The following is a 19,332-nucleotide window of genomic DNA, read 5'->3' as shown; positions in this document are numbered from 1 at the left end:
CCCCCCCATGGATAATAGCAGACCTGCCGGCTGCATAAAAGTGATCTCGGCGACATCGCCAAGATCACTTGTACAAAACAAGCAGAGGCTTCCCCACTGTACATTTAGCTCTGCTTGCCCAAAGCAGGGCTAAATGTAGAAAACAACTACCCGCACGGCACCCGGAAGTCCCCAGCATTGGGGGATAGGAATTCCAAACCGCTGCTGCCCCTCTACTCCCTGCTACCCCGAGGCTCGGCCTTGGTTGGCCTTGTGGGAAATCCGGCCCTGCCAGCACCCACCCCAATACCACCCCCCACCCGGGAACCACATCTAATTGCCTCAGGCAGCAAATACCCAGGGGACAGCCCTGTCCATGGTGTTGATAAATGTCATGTGGACGTCAAGACACTCCACACACCCGGCATATATACCTAATCTATATATGAACCTATGTGTCTTCAATGGATAATCTACAGACAGTAATTGTTATTCATTGACCAATCAGTCATTGCAATTCCATAACCTATAAATCCATGACCTGATTGTTCTCGAGGAATAAGTGTCACCCAGCTATGCACAGTATCTTATAATTCATGTCTGGTTATTTCCTGGCAGGTGAAAAGCATTCAGGATGCCATCAGAGACAAGAAAAAGAGGTTTAACTTTCTTGGCGAGGAGATTAATCTGATTCCATCAGTTGGGATTTTCATCACCATGAACCCGGGGTACGCCGGCCGCACGGAGCTTCCAGAAAATCTCAAGGCGCTGTTTAGGTAAGTTCAGGAAGTGAAATCTCCAAAAGCAGTTTGTAATAATCTGGTGACCTTGTGTGGTCTGATAAATGGCACATCACACAGAGATCACTGAACTTCAGCTGAGTTTGTGTTGTCCGGCCCAGTCCTGTACATGGCTTCGTATGGACATACTCTGACGTGTGAGGCTGCGGCATAGACAGACTCCTGTATGGGTCTGGAATCCCCCTCTAACCAGTAAAAAACAGTGTGGAGTTTGCTTCAACAAGTCATTTTTTTTCTCGATCGTCCATTGACGGACACAGCTCCTAAAGAAATTCTCAGACATAGGGTTATGCTGCTGCCTTCAGGGGAAATGGACATTGGGTAAAAAAAAACGAGAAGCCTGTCACTTTATATAACTTCCTTAGCCCAATATCACCGCTCCTTCACAGCAGCACTAGAGAGTATGGCGGGTGCACCAACCTCTTGCTCCAGCATCAGCAGTTACTCACCACAATGTCCGGGCACACACCGCAAGCTTCAATATTTTATAGCACAGAGGTACACATTGTCCCACCATTAATCCTCTTCACTCTGACATGTTTCACCCAATAATGGGCTTAATCATAGAATCATACTGTCGCAGGCTGACAACACTATGCCACTGCCTTGCAGTTAGTAGCAGCATTGTAAGCTGCCGTGTGTGCTCCTTCAGTTGGTTGTTTGCTGCCTATCAGGCCTGTAGTTGGCCATTGGGCTGCAGACCTAATAGGGAGCCCAACTGAAGAAGAATACCTGGCAGGCTGACAATGCTGCTCCTAATTGCAAGGCAATGGCTTAGCGTTGTCAGCCTGCAACAGGAAGTGCAGTTACTGGTAGGATCTCCAGGTCAGAAACTGCAATTGCAATGCTAAGGAGTACCTCTGCTGCGTTACTGACATGTCTCTCTCCTGCAGGCCGTGCGCTATGGTGGTCCCTGACTTCGAGCTGATCTGTGAGATTATGTTGGTGGCCGAGGGCTTTATTGAAGCCAGGCTGTTGGCCAGGAAGTTCATCACCCTCTACCAGTTGTGTAAGGAGCTTCTATCCAAACAGGTATGTGTGTCCTGTGCAGGCGTGACATCCAGCGGGGAGTTCACATTTCTATGACACCTTTACATCTATAAATATCATCAGAAGTCACTTCAGATGAAAGAAATCGTATTGTAGGATACACGTTAGCACGTCTGATTTATTTCTTACACAATTGATGTGCTGCTGGTAATGATCACATTTTATTTCCAGTTTACAGTCATTCCTTATATTGTTCTTGTATCTCCCGATCTCCCATCTCTCCCATCGGCAGCTCTCTATTGTCCTATTCTCGGCTCCTGTCATGCCGATTCACTAAACTGCAGAAACCAAAGTGAGAACAGACTGAATGTAACATTAAATAAGAATAATAGAGCGATGACATTTCTCTTTCTTTCTCTGACTTTTTCTCCTTTTTCTTTCTTTCTTTCCCTTCTTCCTTTTCTTTCTTTCTCTCTTTTTCCTTTTCTCTCTGTTTTACTATATTATTCTCTTGTTCTCTCTTTCTTTCTACCACTCTTTTGGATATTCTTTATCTATCCTTTTCTTAATCTCCCTGTTTCTCATCACTCTTGTTCTTTCTCTCTCTTTTCTTTCTCTTTCTCTCTCCCATTCTTTCTTTCGCTCTTTCCTTCACTCTTTCTCTCTCTCTGTCTTTTGCTCTCTCCTTCGCTCTTTCTTTCGCTCTGTCTCTCTCCCCCTCCCTCTCTTTCTCTCTCCCCCTCCCTCTCTTTCTCTCTCCTTCTCTCTCTCTCCCTCCCTCTCTTTCTCTCCCTCTCTTTCTCTTTCTCTCTCCCTCTCTCTCTCTCCCCCCCACCCTCTTTCTTTTTTCTTTCTCTTTTTTTCTACCCCCTCTCTTTATTATATATTCTCTAACTATCCATTTTTAATCATTCCCTCTATTTTTCTCTTGTTCTCTTTCTCGCTTTCTCTCTTTTTCTTTCTACCCCCTCTTTTTGTTATTCTTTCTCTATCAATCCCTCTCTTTATCCCCTCCTCTATTTCTCTCTGTCTCTCTCTTTATCTCTTCTCTCCCTCCATTGTCCATCCCCCAATTTATGTAATCCTGATGTGTTCTGTTAATGTATCCTCCGTCCTTCGTGTACCACTAATCCTGGCAGACCACTCATGAAAGGAGTCATTACGACTCTCCATGCTTGGCCAGACAGACATTGCTGTACTTTAATGCTGAATCCGTTGCTGCGCTCATCCTTCTTCTGCAGCATAAAGGTTACAGTATCAAACCCGATTTACTGAGCCGGCATGTGACATTGTAATTTAGCAGCGGAGCAGAACAATCTATCCTTCCTCTGTGGCTCAGTGAAGCGGCCAGTCCCGCTCTCGCCTACAATACTGCATGTGACAAAGGGCCCCATTGATTTAAAGTCGGCAGCCTGCGAGATACAAGTACAGTCAGGGAAAAGGTTGTTTGAAGTTTAAACGGTTTGAGTTGGGCTGGAAGTTAAACTAGAGCTGAGTATGAAATAATGATTGCAGCCGCTGGAGATTTATATTGTACGGCTGAGTGACGCTGTCCTGCGGAGTTTTATAGAGACTCATGGTCACTTGGCGGATTTAACCCATTCTCTGCCAATGTCACACCTCATCATTCATTCATTGGCTCAAATGCCGAATCTCAGGCTGCTGATGTGATTTTAACTATGTATACCATGCGAATTTCCGCAGGAGTGTATAGAGTATATAGTCACATGAGCCTCTGCACCAGAGGAGCTTACGTTCTAACAGTCGCACACTACAATTATACAGTTATATAGCTCTGACATAGACCACAGTGCAGTACAGAGAAAATTAAGCCAGTCACATCATTCTCTGTACCAGAGGAGCTTACACTCTTAATTTCCCACCACAGTCACACATTTTTTTATTATACATTTCTATAGCTCTGGCATATACCACAGTGCTGTACAGAGAAAACTAAGCCAGTCACATAAAGTCTCTGCACCAGAGGAGCTTACACTCTAATGTCCCACCACAGTCACGCACTATTATTATATATTTAAATAGCTCTGACATATACCGCAGTGCAGTACAGACAACACTGAGCCAGTCACATCAGTCTCTGCACCAGAGGAGCTTACACTCTATTGTCCCCCCACAGTCACACACTATTATTACCATTCTACATTTGTAGAGCTCTCCTGTATAGCGCAGTGATGTAGAAAAACACTGAACCAGTCACATCAGTCTCTGCACTAGGGGAGATTACACTCTAATGTCCCACCACAGTCGCACACTATTATTATATATTTAAATAGCTCTGACATATACCACAGTGCTGAACCAGTCAGGCGCCAGAGGAGCTTACACTCTAATGTCTTACCCAAATCACACACATATATTATTATACATTTATATAGCTCTGACATGCTGTGCTGTACAGAGAACAATGAGCCATACATATAAGCCTGCACCAGAGGAGCTAACACTCTAATGTCCTAACACAGTCAGGCATTATTGTACATTTAAATAGGTCCAACATAATCTTAAGTGCTGTATGGAGAACGCTGAGCCAGTCACATCGGTCTCTGCAGCAGGGGAGCTTACAATCTAATGTCCTCGCCCACCTGATAAGGTATGCACAAATGTCCCTGAGATGCTATTGGGTGGTTTAGCTCTCGAGCTTGAATCACATACAGACATCAGTTCTGTGTAGAGTGATCCTTTAATACTTAGAATCAAGCTTTATCTTTTTAGAAAAAACGTAGTAGTCCAATCTGGCCCTGACAAAACCACATAATATTGGGCCATATTCTACAGAAGTGGGTTGGTTTTACAAAATGGCTGTCTCCGTGATCTCACTGGTTTCCAGTGTGCCGATAGGCCATTTCTCCGTAGATATAAAGTCAGATGAAGGTAGGGGTCGGTGCTTTGTGTAGCTGACAGGTACTCTTCTCTGTAATACCGGTATGTGTGTTTAGTTCTAGTACAGATTATCTGTTTAGGGGCCCCAGTGTCTGGTGTTGTTGTGCTCCATCTACCACTTTCCATGTGAGATTTGGGAACTTCACGAGGGTTGTCAAGGTGAATCAGAACACCGTCTGTGAGACTTTATCTGTATTTTTATCATATTCTATAACCTATAATAAAGCTAAACTCCAGTTAGCCCCATTTGTCCATGTGGCTGCCGTGCTCATAACAAAATTCTAATTCTAAAAAGGAGTTGTGTGTGGCATGTCACTGCCAAGGAAAAAAGTTTCCCTGAGCATCAAGGGGCTTTCCCTCCTGTTTCTTCTATCAGTCACAAGGAGCTGACACTAACAAAAATTAATGTAACTGGAATTGGGTTTTCAGAACAGAATCAGATACTGGAGAAAACTTATTCTGACTCCCTTGCTGGCCGGTCATATGATAAATGCCACAACACTGGTTAGCTAATCCATGCTGATGGGCTGGAACAGTGTTTAGGCAGAGTCGCCTATCCCACATAACCCTTTGGCAATCTGGGTTCCTTTTCTGCCACTTGTAGTTCATATGATACAAATGAAGCAGCTGTACTTGCCTTCCCTCTTACCTTCTGTTCTGTGGCACAGGACCATTACGACTGGGGCTTGAGAGCCATTAAATCTGTCTTGGTGGTAGCTGGTTCTCTGAAGAGAGGAGACCCGGATCGCCCAGAAGACCAGGTCCTTATGAGGGCCCTGCGAGATTTCAACATTCCCAAGATAGTGACGGATGACATGCCCGTGTTCATGGGTCTCATCGGAGACTTGTTCCCGGCCCTGGATGTTCCCCGGAAGAGGGATATGGACTTTGAGAAGTTTGTGAAGCAGGCTGTATTGGACCTGAAACTTCAAGCTGAAGATAACTTTGTTCTGAAGGTAAAATAAGTGTTGTGTTGTGAGTATGGGAAAAAAAAATATGTATGGGAGAAAGTTTGTGGAAACCTGACTGTCACACCTATAGGTGCTTGTTGGTGATCCCATTCCAAAACTTTGGCCATTAATATGGACCCCTCCCCCGTTGGAAGTGAAGATTCCACTAGATTTTGGAGGGTAACCGTGGCAATTTTTGCCCATTTGTGAGGACAGTCTTTGATGTTGGATGAGAAGACCCCTGGCTTCCAATCAGCATTCCAATTCATTCCAGAGGAGTTCAGTAGGGTTGAGGTCAGGGCTCTGTGCAGACCACTCATGTTCCTGGACACCAAACCGGTCCATCCATGTCTTTATGGTGCTGGCTTTGTGCTCAAGGGCACAGTCATGCTGGAACACAAGGCTGGGTGAGCACAGGGGTGGGCAAACTCCGGCCCTCCGAGTCAATGCAAGACTCTTGGCAGCCACAGGCATGACTCCCAGAGGCTTATGTATGATGGGATTTTGTAGTTTCACCACAGCTGGAGGGCCAGAGTTCAACATGCAAGACTAAATGTCTTTGTATGTTGTAGTATTGACAGTACTCTTCATTGGAAGCAAAACACCTGAACTCAATCATTAGGAGGGGTGTCCACATTTGGCTCTTAAGTTTAGGGATGATGGTAGAGTATTCACAAATGTTTGGGCATAAAGTGTATATAAGCTGGGGAATTAATAATTTAGGTTACAATAGATGTAATTTATTGATTGGGTCATTCTTGTAGTAGTTTTTCAAGACACAAGTCAAACATAAAATAAATGGTTGCCTTTTGAAGGCGTGAGATTCACATTTTGTGCTGTGGTGGAGCTGACACTAAAACTAGGAATGTTTTGTGTTTTTGGAGAGCCATCTGAAAAGCAGTGCAGTAGCATTATATGACGAGCATACAGACTGCCCCCAAAGCATTGCCCCTAGAAGTACATTTTAGCCACCCAGAAAGGATACTGTTGTTATACCAGAAGGGGTCTTGCTGGACTGGCATCTAGTAAATTCTGTCTGTTCCTTGTAGGTGGTCCAGTTGGAAGAGCTGTTGGCTGTCCGGCATTCTGTGTTCATCGTTGGTAATGCTGGCACTGGGAAGTCTCAAGTGCTGAAGTCTCTGAACAAGACCTACCAGATCATGAAGAGACGTCCCGTATGGACTGACCTGAACCCTAAAGCGGTCACCAACGATGAGTTGTTTGGCATCATTAATCCATCTACCCGGGAGTGGAAGGATGGTATGTCAGGTTCTTGGAATTGCTGGTTATGTGTTTAGATGAAGCACTGAGATCCCGAGGAATGCTGAATTAAGTTATACTTGCTTAGAAGAACATTACACGTGTGCATACAGCATTGTGCAGGAAACATAGATAGGAAAAAAAAACAACTTCCTGTGTATCATAGATAAGCGTACACACAGAGATTAACATTGCACTACAGCGCCATCTACAGCTCAAAAGACATATCAGTATACCAGTACATTAGAATATGCTCTTGCATTTCCAACAGGAATGACCTTACATTGTTAAAACTTGAAGGCATCTTTCTGACCTTGCCTCAAAGACTGTACACACCCTGCTATGGCAAACTATTCAGGCCGTACAGATCCGTGCAGCGTGCATGGCCGCATCGTGCCGTTCCCGGGAGGGGCAGGTGCTGCGTGTGATTGCACGCAGCAGCCTGTTCTTCCCTATGGGAGGACGCGGCCGTACGCTGTCGTACGCACAACTGAACTGCACATCCGTGCGGGTCCGGGTGTCCGTGCTCGAAGGCATCCTGTCTGCGTCTGAGTACGTACACCCGGACCCGCTCTGGTGTGCGTACGGTCGCATCCTCTATTAGGAAAGAACAGGCTGCTGCGTACAATCTCACGCAGCACCTGTCCCTCTCGAGATTGGCCCGATGCATGCCGCACGGATCCCTACAACCCGACTTTACGTTGTGTGAATGAGGCCTTAATAACAGTATTAGTATAAAATTAGTGAATTTCATTTGCTCTCTTTTACCCAATAAAATGCAATATACGGTATTCGATATCTGGAAGTTTGGGGAGTTGATCCTCCGGGATTGTAAAGGTGCTGAAGTCCGTAATTAATATTCTGTGTGTGTTTCAGGGCTGTTTTCCTCAATCATGCGTGAACTGGCAAACGTAACACATGATGGGCCCAAGTGGATAGTTCTTGATGGAGATATTGATCCGATGTGGATTGAGTCCTTGAATACCGTCATGGATGATAATAAGGTACGTGAGGAGGCCGATGGCGCAGAGTTCATCCAGAAATCATCCTCCTGCATTATGCCTGAACCCAGGTCAATGGTGAGGTCTACCAGCAGCCATCTGCTTCCATATGATCACATGACTGAAGGTACATGGGAAAGGAAAGGGTCACTTTAAAGCTAAGCTCCAGGCAAATACGGCACAAATGAGTAGAGCTTTCTATTCATTACTACTTAAAGATTGATGATGAAGAGAAAAATCAGGTCTCAGGTCTGTACTGTGTGGCAGAACTGTGTAAATCTCAGAATTGGATGGATAGTAATGCAAATCCTTTGGCAGGTAAAACAGCCCTCAAATATATTTCATTTGTGTATTTAGCAGTTTGCATGGAATTCAGAGCTAATTAAAGTCACAATAACTCAGAATTAGCAATAAGGCACAAATATTGATATGCTGCAATGTACATTCTTCAATCTATCTTCACTCTATAGTCTTTAATTGGAATGAGCAAACCCAGCTCTACCATACGTTAACCCTCCCATTACACTGAAGGAGTAGGGTTGCTACCTAAACCAGCTGCTGACGATGTGGTTCAATGTTCTGCTGCTTACAATACCACATACATTGTATTCTTTACTCAGTCTAGTTTGTATACATTGTTTCCAATCGTCAAGTCCTGATGAAGAGGGTGATCCCGGCCCTCAAAACGCATTGTTTCAAAGTTATTATAGCTTCTCTTTATTCAATAAATTAAGTGAAATTTGATTTTGAAAGTGAACGTGCTCTACCCCTTTAGCATATCAATTAGGGATGCACCGATACTAGTATCGGGATTGGTGCCGATACCGAGTATTTGGGCGAGTACTCGTACTCACCCAAATGCTCCAATACCTTCCCCGATATCGGAACTTCTGGTCAGAGGAAGATTTCCTCTAACCGGCAGTGCCATAGGGCAACATGGAGCCAGCTTCCCCGGCAATCAAGAAGCTGGGTGGCGAGTAATGACCCGCCTCCTGGCTTCCTGATTGGCCGTGAAGCTGTTTCTTTGATGATTGGCTGGGAAGCAGGCTTTCCGACCAATCAGCATTGAGCCGGCCGAACAGCCAGCTCCTTGCTGATTGGCTGGGAAGGTGACTTTCCAGCCAACCAGCATGGAGCCGGCTTCCCGGCCAATCAGGAAGCTGGGAGGTGGGTCATTACTCGCCGCCCGGTTTCCTGATTGGACGGGAAGCTGGCTCCATGCTGTTTGGCTGGGAAGCGGGTTTCTTGGGCCATTCACAATTGTGGCGGCCAAACAACATGGAGCCAGCTTCCCGGGCAATCAGGTAGCCGGGCGGCATGTCATTACCCGCCACCCGGCTTCCTGATTGCCCAGGGAACCGGCTCCATACCAGCGGATACACCAGTATTGGTACTCGGTATTGGCGAGTACCGAAAGCATAATATCGGTACTCGCACTTGATACCGAAAAACCGGTATCAGTGTATCCCTCATATCATCCCCATCATCTCTAATCCAATGCACCTCTGTGGCTGAAGATAAGAAGATAAGAACGTATGTTACCGGAACACCATGGAGCCACAGTCAAGTAGTCCAAACATTTATTAAAGCAATCAAAGCTTCGAGGCCACACAGGCAATCACATACCCTGTTGAAGAGGTCCTGTGTGGCCCGGACACGTTGCATTCATTGTGATGTGATCGCTTTAATAAATATTTGGACTATAGATTATGGATCTATGGTGTGCTGGTGACATGCTCTTATCCATGCTGGTTCCAGTCCACCTGCTGGTAGTTGCTACAGTACCCCCTTACTCCAGGCCGTGGCCAGGTTTGAGTACGGTGGGAACATATTGAGATTTCTGTGGCTGGAGAGGTCCACAGGGGCCAGCTCAGGAAAACGCCTCTTGTATTAAAGGGAATCCTTTCACTTATGTTGAGGTCTTACACATGTTTTCTCATTGATCTTCTCTGCAGGTTTTAACCCTGGCTAGCAATGAGCGTATCCCTCTGAATCCCACCATGAGGCTGGTGTTTGAGATCAGCCACCTGAGGACAGCAACCCCTGCCACCGTGTCCAGAGCCGGTACGGAATCTCTCCTAGATCACATTGATTGTTAGGGTGTTATTGTCCCGGTCCATCGGGGGAAAATTCTGAAATACAACTTGTCAGCACCAAAAATGTTTTGCCTGCTCAGCATAAATCACAGTACGGTGTCTCTAGCTTTTATTTTCTGCTTAGAGGATCTGCCTGTGTTAAAATATTGCTATATGCCGGATATAAAATGTTCTATTCTATATGATAAACACGGCTCTTCCTAGAGCTGCCATTTTCTACGGTTCTGATGGTCTGGACTATGGTGTCCATTGTAGGATAATCTTCTGACATACCAATGTTTTGCCTTTCTTCTAGTTGTCATCACCCTTCTTGGAAGAGGCACCATCTCTCTGCCCAAAGTCAGTTAGTTTAGAAAGAGTGGAGGGACAGAGCTGTAGTCAAAAGCTGAAGTTTAATGTGCTTATATTTTGCCTTCCCTGGTTCCCCCTTCATCAACATGCTAATTTCAGTTTTTACATTAAAAAAACATTTCAATTTTCATGATCTAATTCTAGACCCAGTGACGTTATCACTGAGTCTCTGTGCTTTTCTGTGCAATGCAGGCAGATCAAGGATAGTGGGAGGGGCCGTCAGGGTGCTGTACATAGTTTCCTGAAAACTTCACAGCCCCCTGCCTCAGTACACTTCTCAAGAGCCCTCGGTCTTGATGCATGCAGTGGAACTATGCAAATATCAACATGCCTTGATAAGTGGATGTCTGTTTGAAGAAGTGGGCATTTCTGAGCAGACTGTATTTGTAGGCAGACCGCCCTAGGTAGCACCCATAGGTGATGCTGAGTCTCCATGATTGAAAGAACTGAGATCCAGTGTATCAAAGGGGTGGGGCCAGGGACAGTAACGCCAGAGAGGAAAGAGCTAGAAGATGTTTGATATCCTTCAGCCAGGAAATGAGGCGGGCTCTATCTGACTTGCTGCAGCTTCTAATGCACATTGATTCCAGCCAATCAGCATGGAGCCAGCTTCCCGGCCAATCAGTAAGCCAGGAACCGGGTCATTACTTGCCGCCCGGCTTCCTGATTGGCCGGTAAAGCTGGCTTGATGCTGATTGTCTGGGAATCCAGGCAGCAGGTCATCACCCGCCGCCTGGCTTCCGTATTGCCCGGGGATTTAGCTCCATGCTAGTGGATGCACCTGTATCGGTACTCTGTATCGGCGAGTACCGAAAGCAACATATCGGTTATCGTACTAGATACCAAAAAAACGGTGTTGGTGCATCCCATATATATATATATATATAATGCCACTTGGTCATCTGTACATCCAGAATGCCCGGTGTTACATCCACCTACATCCTAATATTATAGAGCCTCTAGTCCAGATGCTGCAGGCTTAGACTTGAGGACAGGCAGATATTGAATGAGAAACATACTTGGCCATGTCTGAGGTGTGGAATCTTCTGCAGATATTTGTGGAAATGACCAATTAACAATGTTACAATTGTTTTCCTCTCCAGGTATTTTATACATCAACCCGGCAGACCTGGGCTGGAACCCGCCAGTCACCAGCTGGATTGACAAGCGGGAAGTTCAGTCCGAGAGAGCCAACCTGACCATCCTCTTCGACAAGTACCTGCCTCTGTGCCTGGACACGCTCAGGACCAGGTATGGGGACTGAGGAAGTGAGGCCTTCTCTAAAGAGATGTATTTGTTTCTTCCTCACACACCATGAATGGGATGGGATTCCATTGTGTGCTCTCATTCATAAGAGAGCTGTGGAGGGAAGTTATTTATGGTTATGGTTCACGCAGTCTCTCTGACATCCGCACAGTCCCCACGTCCTCCATCAATTTCTGATGATCGTTGTTTACACAAACAGCCTCATTAAAGAAATATTTGGACATTTGCTCCTTCACCGGGGTCCATCTTGAATTCATGAGCTGGGGGTATGAACAGCCATTGAGGCGGACTGTTGCCCGGCAGCACAGAAGATGTATTGTAGAGGACCCGGACTAATTAGCGTCTACGTCCCCTTTCAGGGCGCGCTTTGTCTGGTTGAAAGGTTCATCGGGATGTTTACATAATAGATTCCCCATGAAATAATCATCAGACATCGGCGTCTTTTCATATTTCATGTCTTTGGAGGCTTTTTTTTTTCTTATAATCCGTAAAGCAGTGCCACGTACACAAGGCACCTGCTATCCGCCGCACAAAGCTCGCCGTGCGTCACGCAGCATATGGGAGAAGCAGGACCGCGTCCTCGATTCTGGCGGCACAAAGAACCAAATCCCTCTGTTGTTGCCTGAATTGATATTTTAATATTATTATGTCTAGCCGGCTTCCTTTGTCATAGCGGGAGGTGGGGGCTCCCCAGATATACCCCAGAAGCTAAAAAAGCCATGTTTGTATTTTATTTATGTACGTGCCTTGTTCGAGAATGACTCTACACATTTCTTTATCAAGAATTTTCTCTTCCTCTGGTGTTACGTTGCATCTCTGAGTGCACTGCCTCTCACCTGAGACTGCTGTAAGCTGCACTGCCCCTAACTGCATAGGACTGCTTAGTATTATTCTCGTGAGACAGTATAACCATACCAGTTATGGTGAGAAGGGACTAAAGGAACCAGAAAGCCCTCCAAACGAATTAGTGTACAGCACTTTAGAGCCTTCTTATACCAGGAGGTATTCACATGTCTCATTCCATCACATATCCCAAAACCAAGGGAATTATTCCTCATCTCAGGTCAGTGGGCGGAACCATACAAATAATTCCTTTACACTCCATCAGTCAGGTGCACATCCTGAACCATTAGTGTATAGTGCAAATATAGTCCAAGAGACACTTATTCATAACTGCATACAGCTGTTTCAGGCTTTTTTACCATCATCCCTATAACATGGCTTCTATGGGGTAGGGCTTAGGGCCCAACAAGACAATATAACCACGCAGGTTACGGTGAGAACGGACTAAACGAATTAAAAAGCCCTCCAACATAACAGTGCTTAGAAACCATGACTTCTATAGAATAGAGCTTGGGACCCAATGGGACATTAAACCATACAGGTTATAGTGAGATGGAAGTAAACAACTCGAAAAGCCCTCCAACCATATCAGTGTTTGGCAACTATGACTTCTCTAGAGTAGGGCTTGGTATGCAACAAGACAGGATAACCTTATAGGTTATAGTTAGAAGGGACTAAAGGAATCAAAAAGCCTTCCAACCGAATGACAGTAAAGTTATATTTACACTATACACCTGAAGGTCTCTGTCTTTGAAGTAAGTAATTAAAAGTCTTTCCGTAACGTCTTCGCTTATTATTTCTGGTGCTTCATCTATGCAGGTTCAAGAAGATCATCCCCATCCCAGAGCAGAGCATTGTGCAGATGTTGTGTTATCTTCTGGAATGTCTCCTGACCAAGGATAACACCCCACCCGACTGTCCCAAAGAACTGTATGAGCTCTACTTTGTGTTTGCTGCTGTCTGGGCATTTGGTGGAGCCATGTTCCAGGATCAGGTGAGGCCTACTCCTCTCAAAACTCATTCATGATTTTATTAGCAGCTTAATACAAATTCATATTCTTTTCAGAGTGTCAGGTCTTGTTGGGCACTGCTAGAATTTATCCTTGCGTTTGGGAAAGGAAACATCACACACCCTATGTATTTTGCTCATATTGTTTAGCCCATCACTTGGTGTCATATAAGGAATGAAAGTGGATACAATCCCTAACTGGATGACATTTAAAATTGCTCTGTGCAATGTACATCATAAATAATTGCCACTTTTCTTTCTAATAACATATTTATTTTCATTTTTCATCTTTTGTTGCACCTCAGTGCTGTTGATTCTCACAGGTTCTTTGCAGCCACTTCCTTTCCAGCAGTGGTTGCATGGCATTCCTCAGGGCAACTTTCCCAATGGTGACAACAGTGGACCATGCCTGCATAATGTGTGGTGAATTAGCCACTTGTAGCTACCATTGAAAGCCCTGTAACAGGGTGACAATGCAGGAGTACAATTAGGAGACAGGAAGAGAGCGTTGTCACCATATAACAGGATGTGCTTGAGCAAGGATTGTCATTGGAAAGGATCACCAGGGATTGTTTTAATGGAAGCTGCAGATCTGAGAATATTTAATATGACTTTTGAAGCACAATTCATATATTTGTGATTCCCACACTACCCTATCCATGCTTCAGTGGTAATTTTTTTCCTCCTCCAAAGCCCTCCTACACCAAGATTCCCCTTTGACACGTCTCCCTATTCTGTGCTACCCTACTTCCTTTACCCACCCTTCGCTACTCAAATATAATGAACAGTGGCTACGAGAACTGAGCTCTTTTCTCTCCCCAGAAGAGATATAAAGCCTTTGGCTTAACCTACCATTTATCTGGCAAAGCTCAGGAAACTGTCCACAAGATTCTAAAACGCTTGAGTACACTTTTTTTCCAAATCCGCCCTACACTCCTGTGGCACCTCCAACCAATGCTGGAGGTGCCATAATCATCCAGGCACAATGTCCCACATTTGGTGGTTTTGCATCCTCATACACAGTATTGTGGGCAAGGTCCTCATCATTCGCACCATAAGATTTAATGAGATTGGGTTTACAGTTGCCCAAAAGTATTGTCACGTACCTTGGTGTGAGCCTGAAGTGACGAGGAAGGCCTTCCCTTGCCACTCTCGTCTGAGCCCAACTGGAGATGAGACAGCAGCTGAACAGACAGAGAAGGGCATGAGTGCCTGTGGATGATATGAGTGCTTGACACACCGGAGATGATGGCGCTGATGGCTGGATGCCGGAGGTGGCTGGTGGCTGATAGCAAATCAGGCAGGACTGGTGTGAGAAGCTAAAGCCAGATAAGGAACGAGCCGGATTGGTAACGTGCGGTCGGCGTGGTACATAAGCAGGAGCAATGTCAGGAGCAGGGCGGGTCATACGCTTGCGAGCAGAATGCTACCAAATCAGAAGACGCAGGGGAGGTCAGAAGACAAGCCGAGGTCACAAGGCAGGAATGCAGACTACAGCTGAAGATCTCTCAGCAAGTTGCAGAAGCCATCTTTAAATAGCCTGCCTGGTGCCAAGAACAGGCATGCGCACCCTATTGTGCGTGCATGGTACACCGGTTTCGCACATGCGCATTGGCTCATGCAGCAATCCGGGCAGAGGCTGTACTATGGGTGCTGACTGATGCACCCTGACAAGTATAGAGAAATGGCCACCACAAGCATATGAAAACGCATACCATAATACGCCTCGTAATTGCGGAGGGTAAAAATATAAATAAATTTTGTAACTTAAATGTCTTCCTTATATTGTAAAGCGCTGCGCAAACTGTTGGCGCTATATAAATACTATGTAATAACAATAATAACTGGCCCAGGGGTATGTTTATCCCGATATGAATCAGCTGCAGTTGTTTTTATAGAACGCTTTTCGCGGAGCCGGGGTGCGCTGTATCGGAACGAGCCTTGTTGTCTGAGGCTAATTCTATTGTCTCTCAGGCGAGGCTTATATTTCAGACTTGTTCAGATAGAATCGTAAGGCGCTGTTATTAAGACCGCGCCGAGCAAGCCGTAAGATCGCCGCCCGCTTACAATACTGGGGGAATTATGGGGATTACTGTAACTGGCGTATAGTATTTTCATTTAGAGAATCGTTTTTTCAATGCTCAACACAACATTAATCCGGAGGACGGTCGCTAGAAGCCGAGGCAATATAGATAATGGGATTACTGAGTGAAAAGTTTTCTGCCAGCAGAAGCGGCGCAGTCTGATGTGAAAACAAGCCGAAATTTCCAGCCAAGATGACATTAATTTGAGTTAAATTGCTCTCATCTTTCCAGCTTTTTGCTCTTTTAAAGGAGCAGATGAGTTCGGAGTCGTTCAATTTTTTCCCAAATACACAAAAAATGACATTGAGACTTTCCATTTGTAAGAAGGTCATGAAAGTATTTAAAGGAGAACTCCAGGATCACAAGATTTCTAGAGGGGTGGGGAATGGCGGGGAGAGCTGCATGTAAGGATGTGCTTTAGGCTCCCACAGTTCCAGCATGCTTCCACCTACTGCAGCCAGTTACTGCAATTAAGCTGGCCATACACTGCCCAAATTTCACCCGAGTCCTTTTGACTTTGACGAATTTCAAACAGTGCGTGCCCCATCGCCACCCCTGTGTTTGAAGGAGGCGGTCCAGAAATTCTTGGCCCAACAGTGACTGCAGCCAAATTTCTACCATGAAAGGTTCCTAGTCATCTCGGATCAAGCTGAACTGATTATATTGTGGGGTGAGATGTTAACGAAGAACTACGGGAATGAAGCCATCATTGGAGTGCATGTAGAGAGGAAGTGGCTGCAAAGAGCAGGACATTGACATGCAACAGAGGAGGAAAAAAGGTGAATTCAAGGATTTTATTTGCCAAAATGGCAATTGTTTATGGTACACAGGGCTCAGAGCAAACTAAATGCCATCAGTTAGGGGTTACATTTACTTTAGTGTGTGTGTGTGTGTGGGGGGGGGTTCACTGTCAAACACTTGTGTAGAACACCTGGCTTTGGTTTAGCCTGAAATGGTTTGCAGAATGTAAAGGGGCCCCATGTCTGTGGGAGCTCTCTGTGCTATTCTAGGGGTTCTCAGACGTCAGTATATTGCTCTCCGTACGGCCGCAGCATCCTGCAGGGAGATAGTCTGCGATTCCGAGAGGCAGAGAGAGCAGGCAGCCAGATAAAAGGGCTCAGAGCCATTTCATTTTCCAACGCAGTTTTTAACCTTTTTTTTTTTTTTTTCCCTGACAACAAAAGCCTTGACATTTGCAAGCTTCTTATTATCGATTTAATGGTATGGCGAGAGATTAAACCTTGAAGCGCAGAATTTAAATGAGCGACCTTAGGCCGATCCTCAGGGAAGAGCCGGAGCTGGGAAGAAATGTTGTTTCCGACGAGTGCTTTTTTCCAGAATTATCTGGGGGGCGGAGGAAACGGCTTTGATTTTTCTGTGCAGGGTACAGCTCACAGGAGACTTGCCGGTGTGGACGTTCAGAAGTTGCAGTTTGCAGCCTTTATTGAAGGTTTCAGAGCTGCTTGGGGGCTAAAGGGGCATTTAGCCCAGGACCCCAGGAGGGGGTGCCCATTGGGAATCTGGAATTATGAGGCAGAGCTGATCTCTCGTCTTGCTGCTCCAGTCAGAAAACAAAAACCATGTTCACTTCTTTTAGATGGGATCTGTGTTGTGGGATCTTGGATAAGGAATTAATTGCATCCTACTCTTAACATGCTAAAGGTTTCAATGTTTTTTCCTTTACAAAGTATTTACGTTAGAAATGAAAGCAGACCAGTGAACCGAATGTGCCCAAGCCCACGCAAAACTGTCAGTGGCACTCTCCCCTTCCAGCAAAATCATCTGCGGGCCAGGGCATTCCCCGCCCTGCAGCTACATATAGCAAAGGGGTGGGGAATGCCCCAGCCGCAGCTGATTGGGCTGGGATGAGCGGTGTCACTGACAGTTGTGGGCCTGGCTTGGCTGAACTCAGTTTGCACCAATCCCACTCACCTGTGAAATACAAATTATTATTTAAAACCAAATTGCAATGTATTCAAAATATAGAGGGAACACACACACACACATGGCAGGGGTGGGCAACTCCAACCCTGCAGCTGTGCTTTAAATACAAATCCCAACATGCCTCTGAGAGTTATACCTCTTGCAATGCCTCATGGGATTTGTAGTTCCACAACAGCTGGGGGGCCCAGAGTTGCCCACCCCTGTCCTATGGTAATCTGCAGCTCCTGTCTATTCTGCATGTGTAGCATTGAGGTACCCATGACTCTGTTGGGCTCTGTGAAGAGCATTTCGGTCTGTCCAGGGTGCAGCTTTGGGGCTTTTCCTAAGAAAGAGAAATAAACCCATCTGCTGGAGGTTAGAAAGACTTGGCTGCAGAGCGCAGAAGGAGCGATGTTGTTAAAGATGGACTTTTCTCACCATGTCTTTCAGCTGGTCGACTACAGAGTAGAATTCAGTAAATGGTGGGTGACGGAGTTCAAGACCATCAAGTTCCCATCCCAGGGCACTGTCTTCGACTATTACATCGACACCGAGACCAAGAAGTTCGAGCCGTGGTCCAAACTCATCCCGAAGTTTGACTTTGATCCGGAAATGCCTCTCCAGGTCTGTGTTTTATCTTCACTACAGTTTCACCCTGAATCGGTCCCTATGGGGTGATGTGTTGTCTCGGGGGGGGGGGCTGGCCTTCACAGACAGGTGTTCAAAAACCTGCTTGTGGGTTAATTTGCTCTACTGTATATATAGTGGGGGCATTAGAGTGTAAGCTCCTCTCAGTGGCGGACCTAAGGAACAAAGGGCCCTGGTGCAAGATTTATTTTTTGGGCCCCCCCAAAAAAAAACACAAACACAGCGCTCTCCTTCTGCAGCACTCGGCCAGCTGTCACTTTCTCTCCTCCCCGCTGGGACACAGACCAGCGCCCAGCGGGGAGAAAAGAAAGCATGGATGCACCGCTGTATCAGCAGAAAAATGGCACAAATGCCAAAAGTGCCATTTTCAGCCAATATGTTTTGGCGGCCAATATATGGTGCAGCCCTAATATTTACAGCAATGCAGAATGGCACAGGCTATAGAGGACTACACATCCCAGCAATACTTTATATAACAATAGCATTTCTGTATAAAGTACTGCTGAGTTGTGGCCGGCAACTTGCTGGGCCCCCCCAGAGCCTGAGGCCCCGGTGCGCCCGCACCGCCTGCACCGGCGGTAGTTCCGCCACTGGCTCCTCTGGTGTAGAGACTGATGTGATTGTCTCAGTGTTCTCTGTACAGCACTACGGAACATGTCAGAGCTATCTTAATGTACACTATATTGCCAAAAGTATTGGGACGCCTTTACACACACATGAACTTTAGTGGCATCCCAGTCTTAGTCCGTAGGGTTCAGTATTATGTTGGCTTCGTTGACTGTGGGGGGAGGGGACATTAGAGTGTAAGCTCCTCTGTACAGAGACTGATGTGACTGTGGGGGGGGGGGGACATTAGAGTGTAAGCTCCTCTGTACAGAGACTGATGTGACTGTGGGTGGGACATTAGAGTGTAAGCTCCTCTGTACAGAGACCGATGTGACTGGCTCAGTGTTCTCTGTACAGCACTACAGAACACGTTAGAGCTATATAAATGTATAATAATGATAATGATAGTGTGATGTGTGGCTGTTACTTTCGGATGTAAGCTCTATTGTTTCAGAGACTGGTGTGACTGGCTCAGTGTTCTTAGTACAGCACTGCGGTATATGTCTGCATCATATGAATCGGTAAAATAAAGTATTTCAGTTCTGGGTGGCTGTAAACTTTGCCATAGTAAGTTCTGCTAACTTGCAATGTTTTTACAAAGCAGCCCCCCCTCCCCCCTTCCCGA

General features: G+C 45.8%; 1 protein-coding gene across 1 annotated transcript in view; it reads left to right on the top strand.

Moving 5' to 3' along the window:
- Positions 1-19,332, top strand: part of DNAH9 (dynein axonemal heavy chain 9) — a 121,174-nt gene that overhangs the window by 9,706 nt on the left and 92,136 nt on the right. Inside the window, exons 9-17 of the mRNA XM_018573472.1 lie at positions 598-755; positions 1,673-1,811; positions 5,339-5,626; positions 6,670-6,880; positions 7,757-7,884; positions 9,837-9,945; positions 11,432-11,579; positions 13,257-13,431; positions 17,904-18,077. Of these exons, the coding sequence (XP_018428974.1) occupies positions 598-755; positions 1,673-1,811; positions 5,339-5,626; positions 6,670-6,880; positions 7,757-7,884; positions 9,837-9,945; positions 11,432-11,579; positions 13,257-13,431; positions 17,904-18,077 (1,530 nt within the window). The remainder of the gene's footprint in view (positions 1-597; positions 756-1,672; positions 1,812-5,338; positions 5,627-6,669; positions 6,881-7,756; positions 7,885-9,836; positions 9,946-11,431; positions 11,580-13,256; positions 13,432-17,903; positions 18,078-19,332) is intronic.

This window comes from Nanorana parkeri, unplaced genomic scaffold (genome assembly GCF_000935625.1).
Source record: "Nanorana parkeri isolate BGI_ZX_2015 unplaced genomic scaffold, ASM93562v1 scaffold47, whole genome shotgun sequence".
In the NCBI taxonomy this organism is placed as follows: Eukaryota; Metazoa; Chordata; class Amphibia; order Anura; family Dicroglossidae; genus Nanorana; species Nanorana parkeri.
Note: the sequence above shows the minus strand (reverse complement) of the source record. Positions and strands in the feature narration are given on the sequence as shown.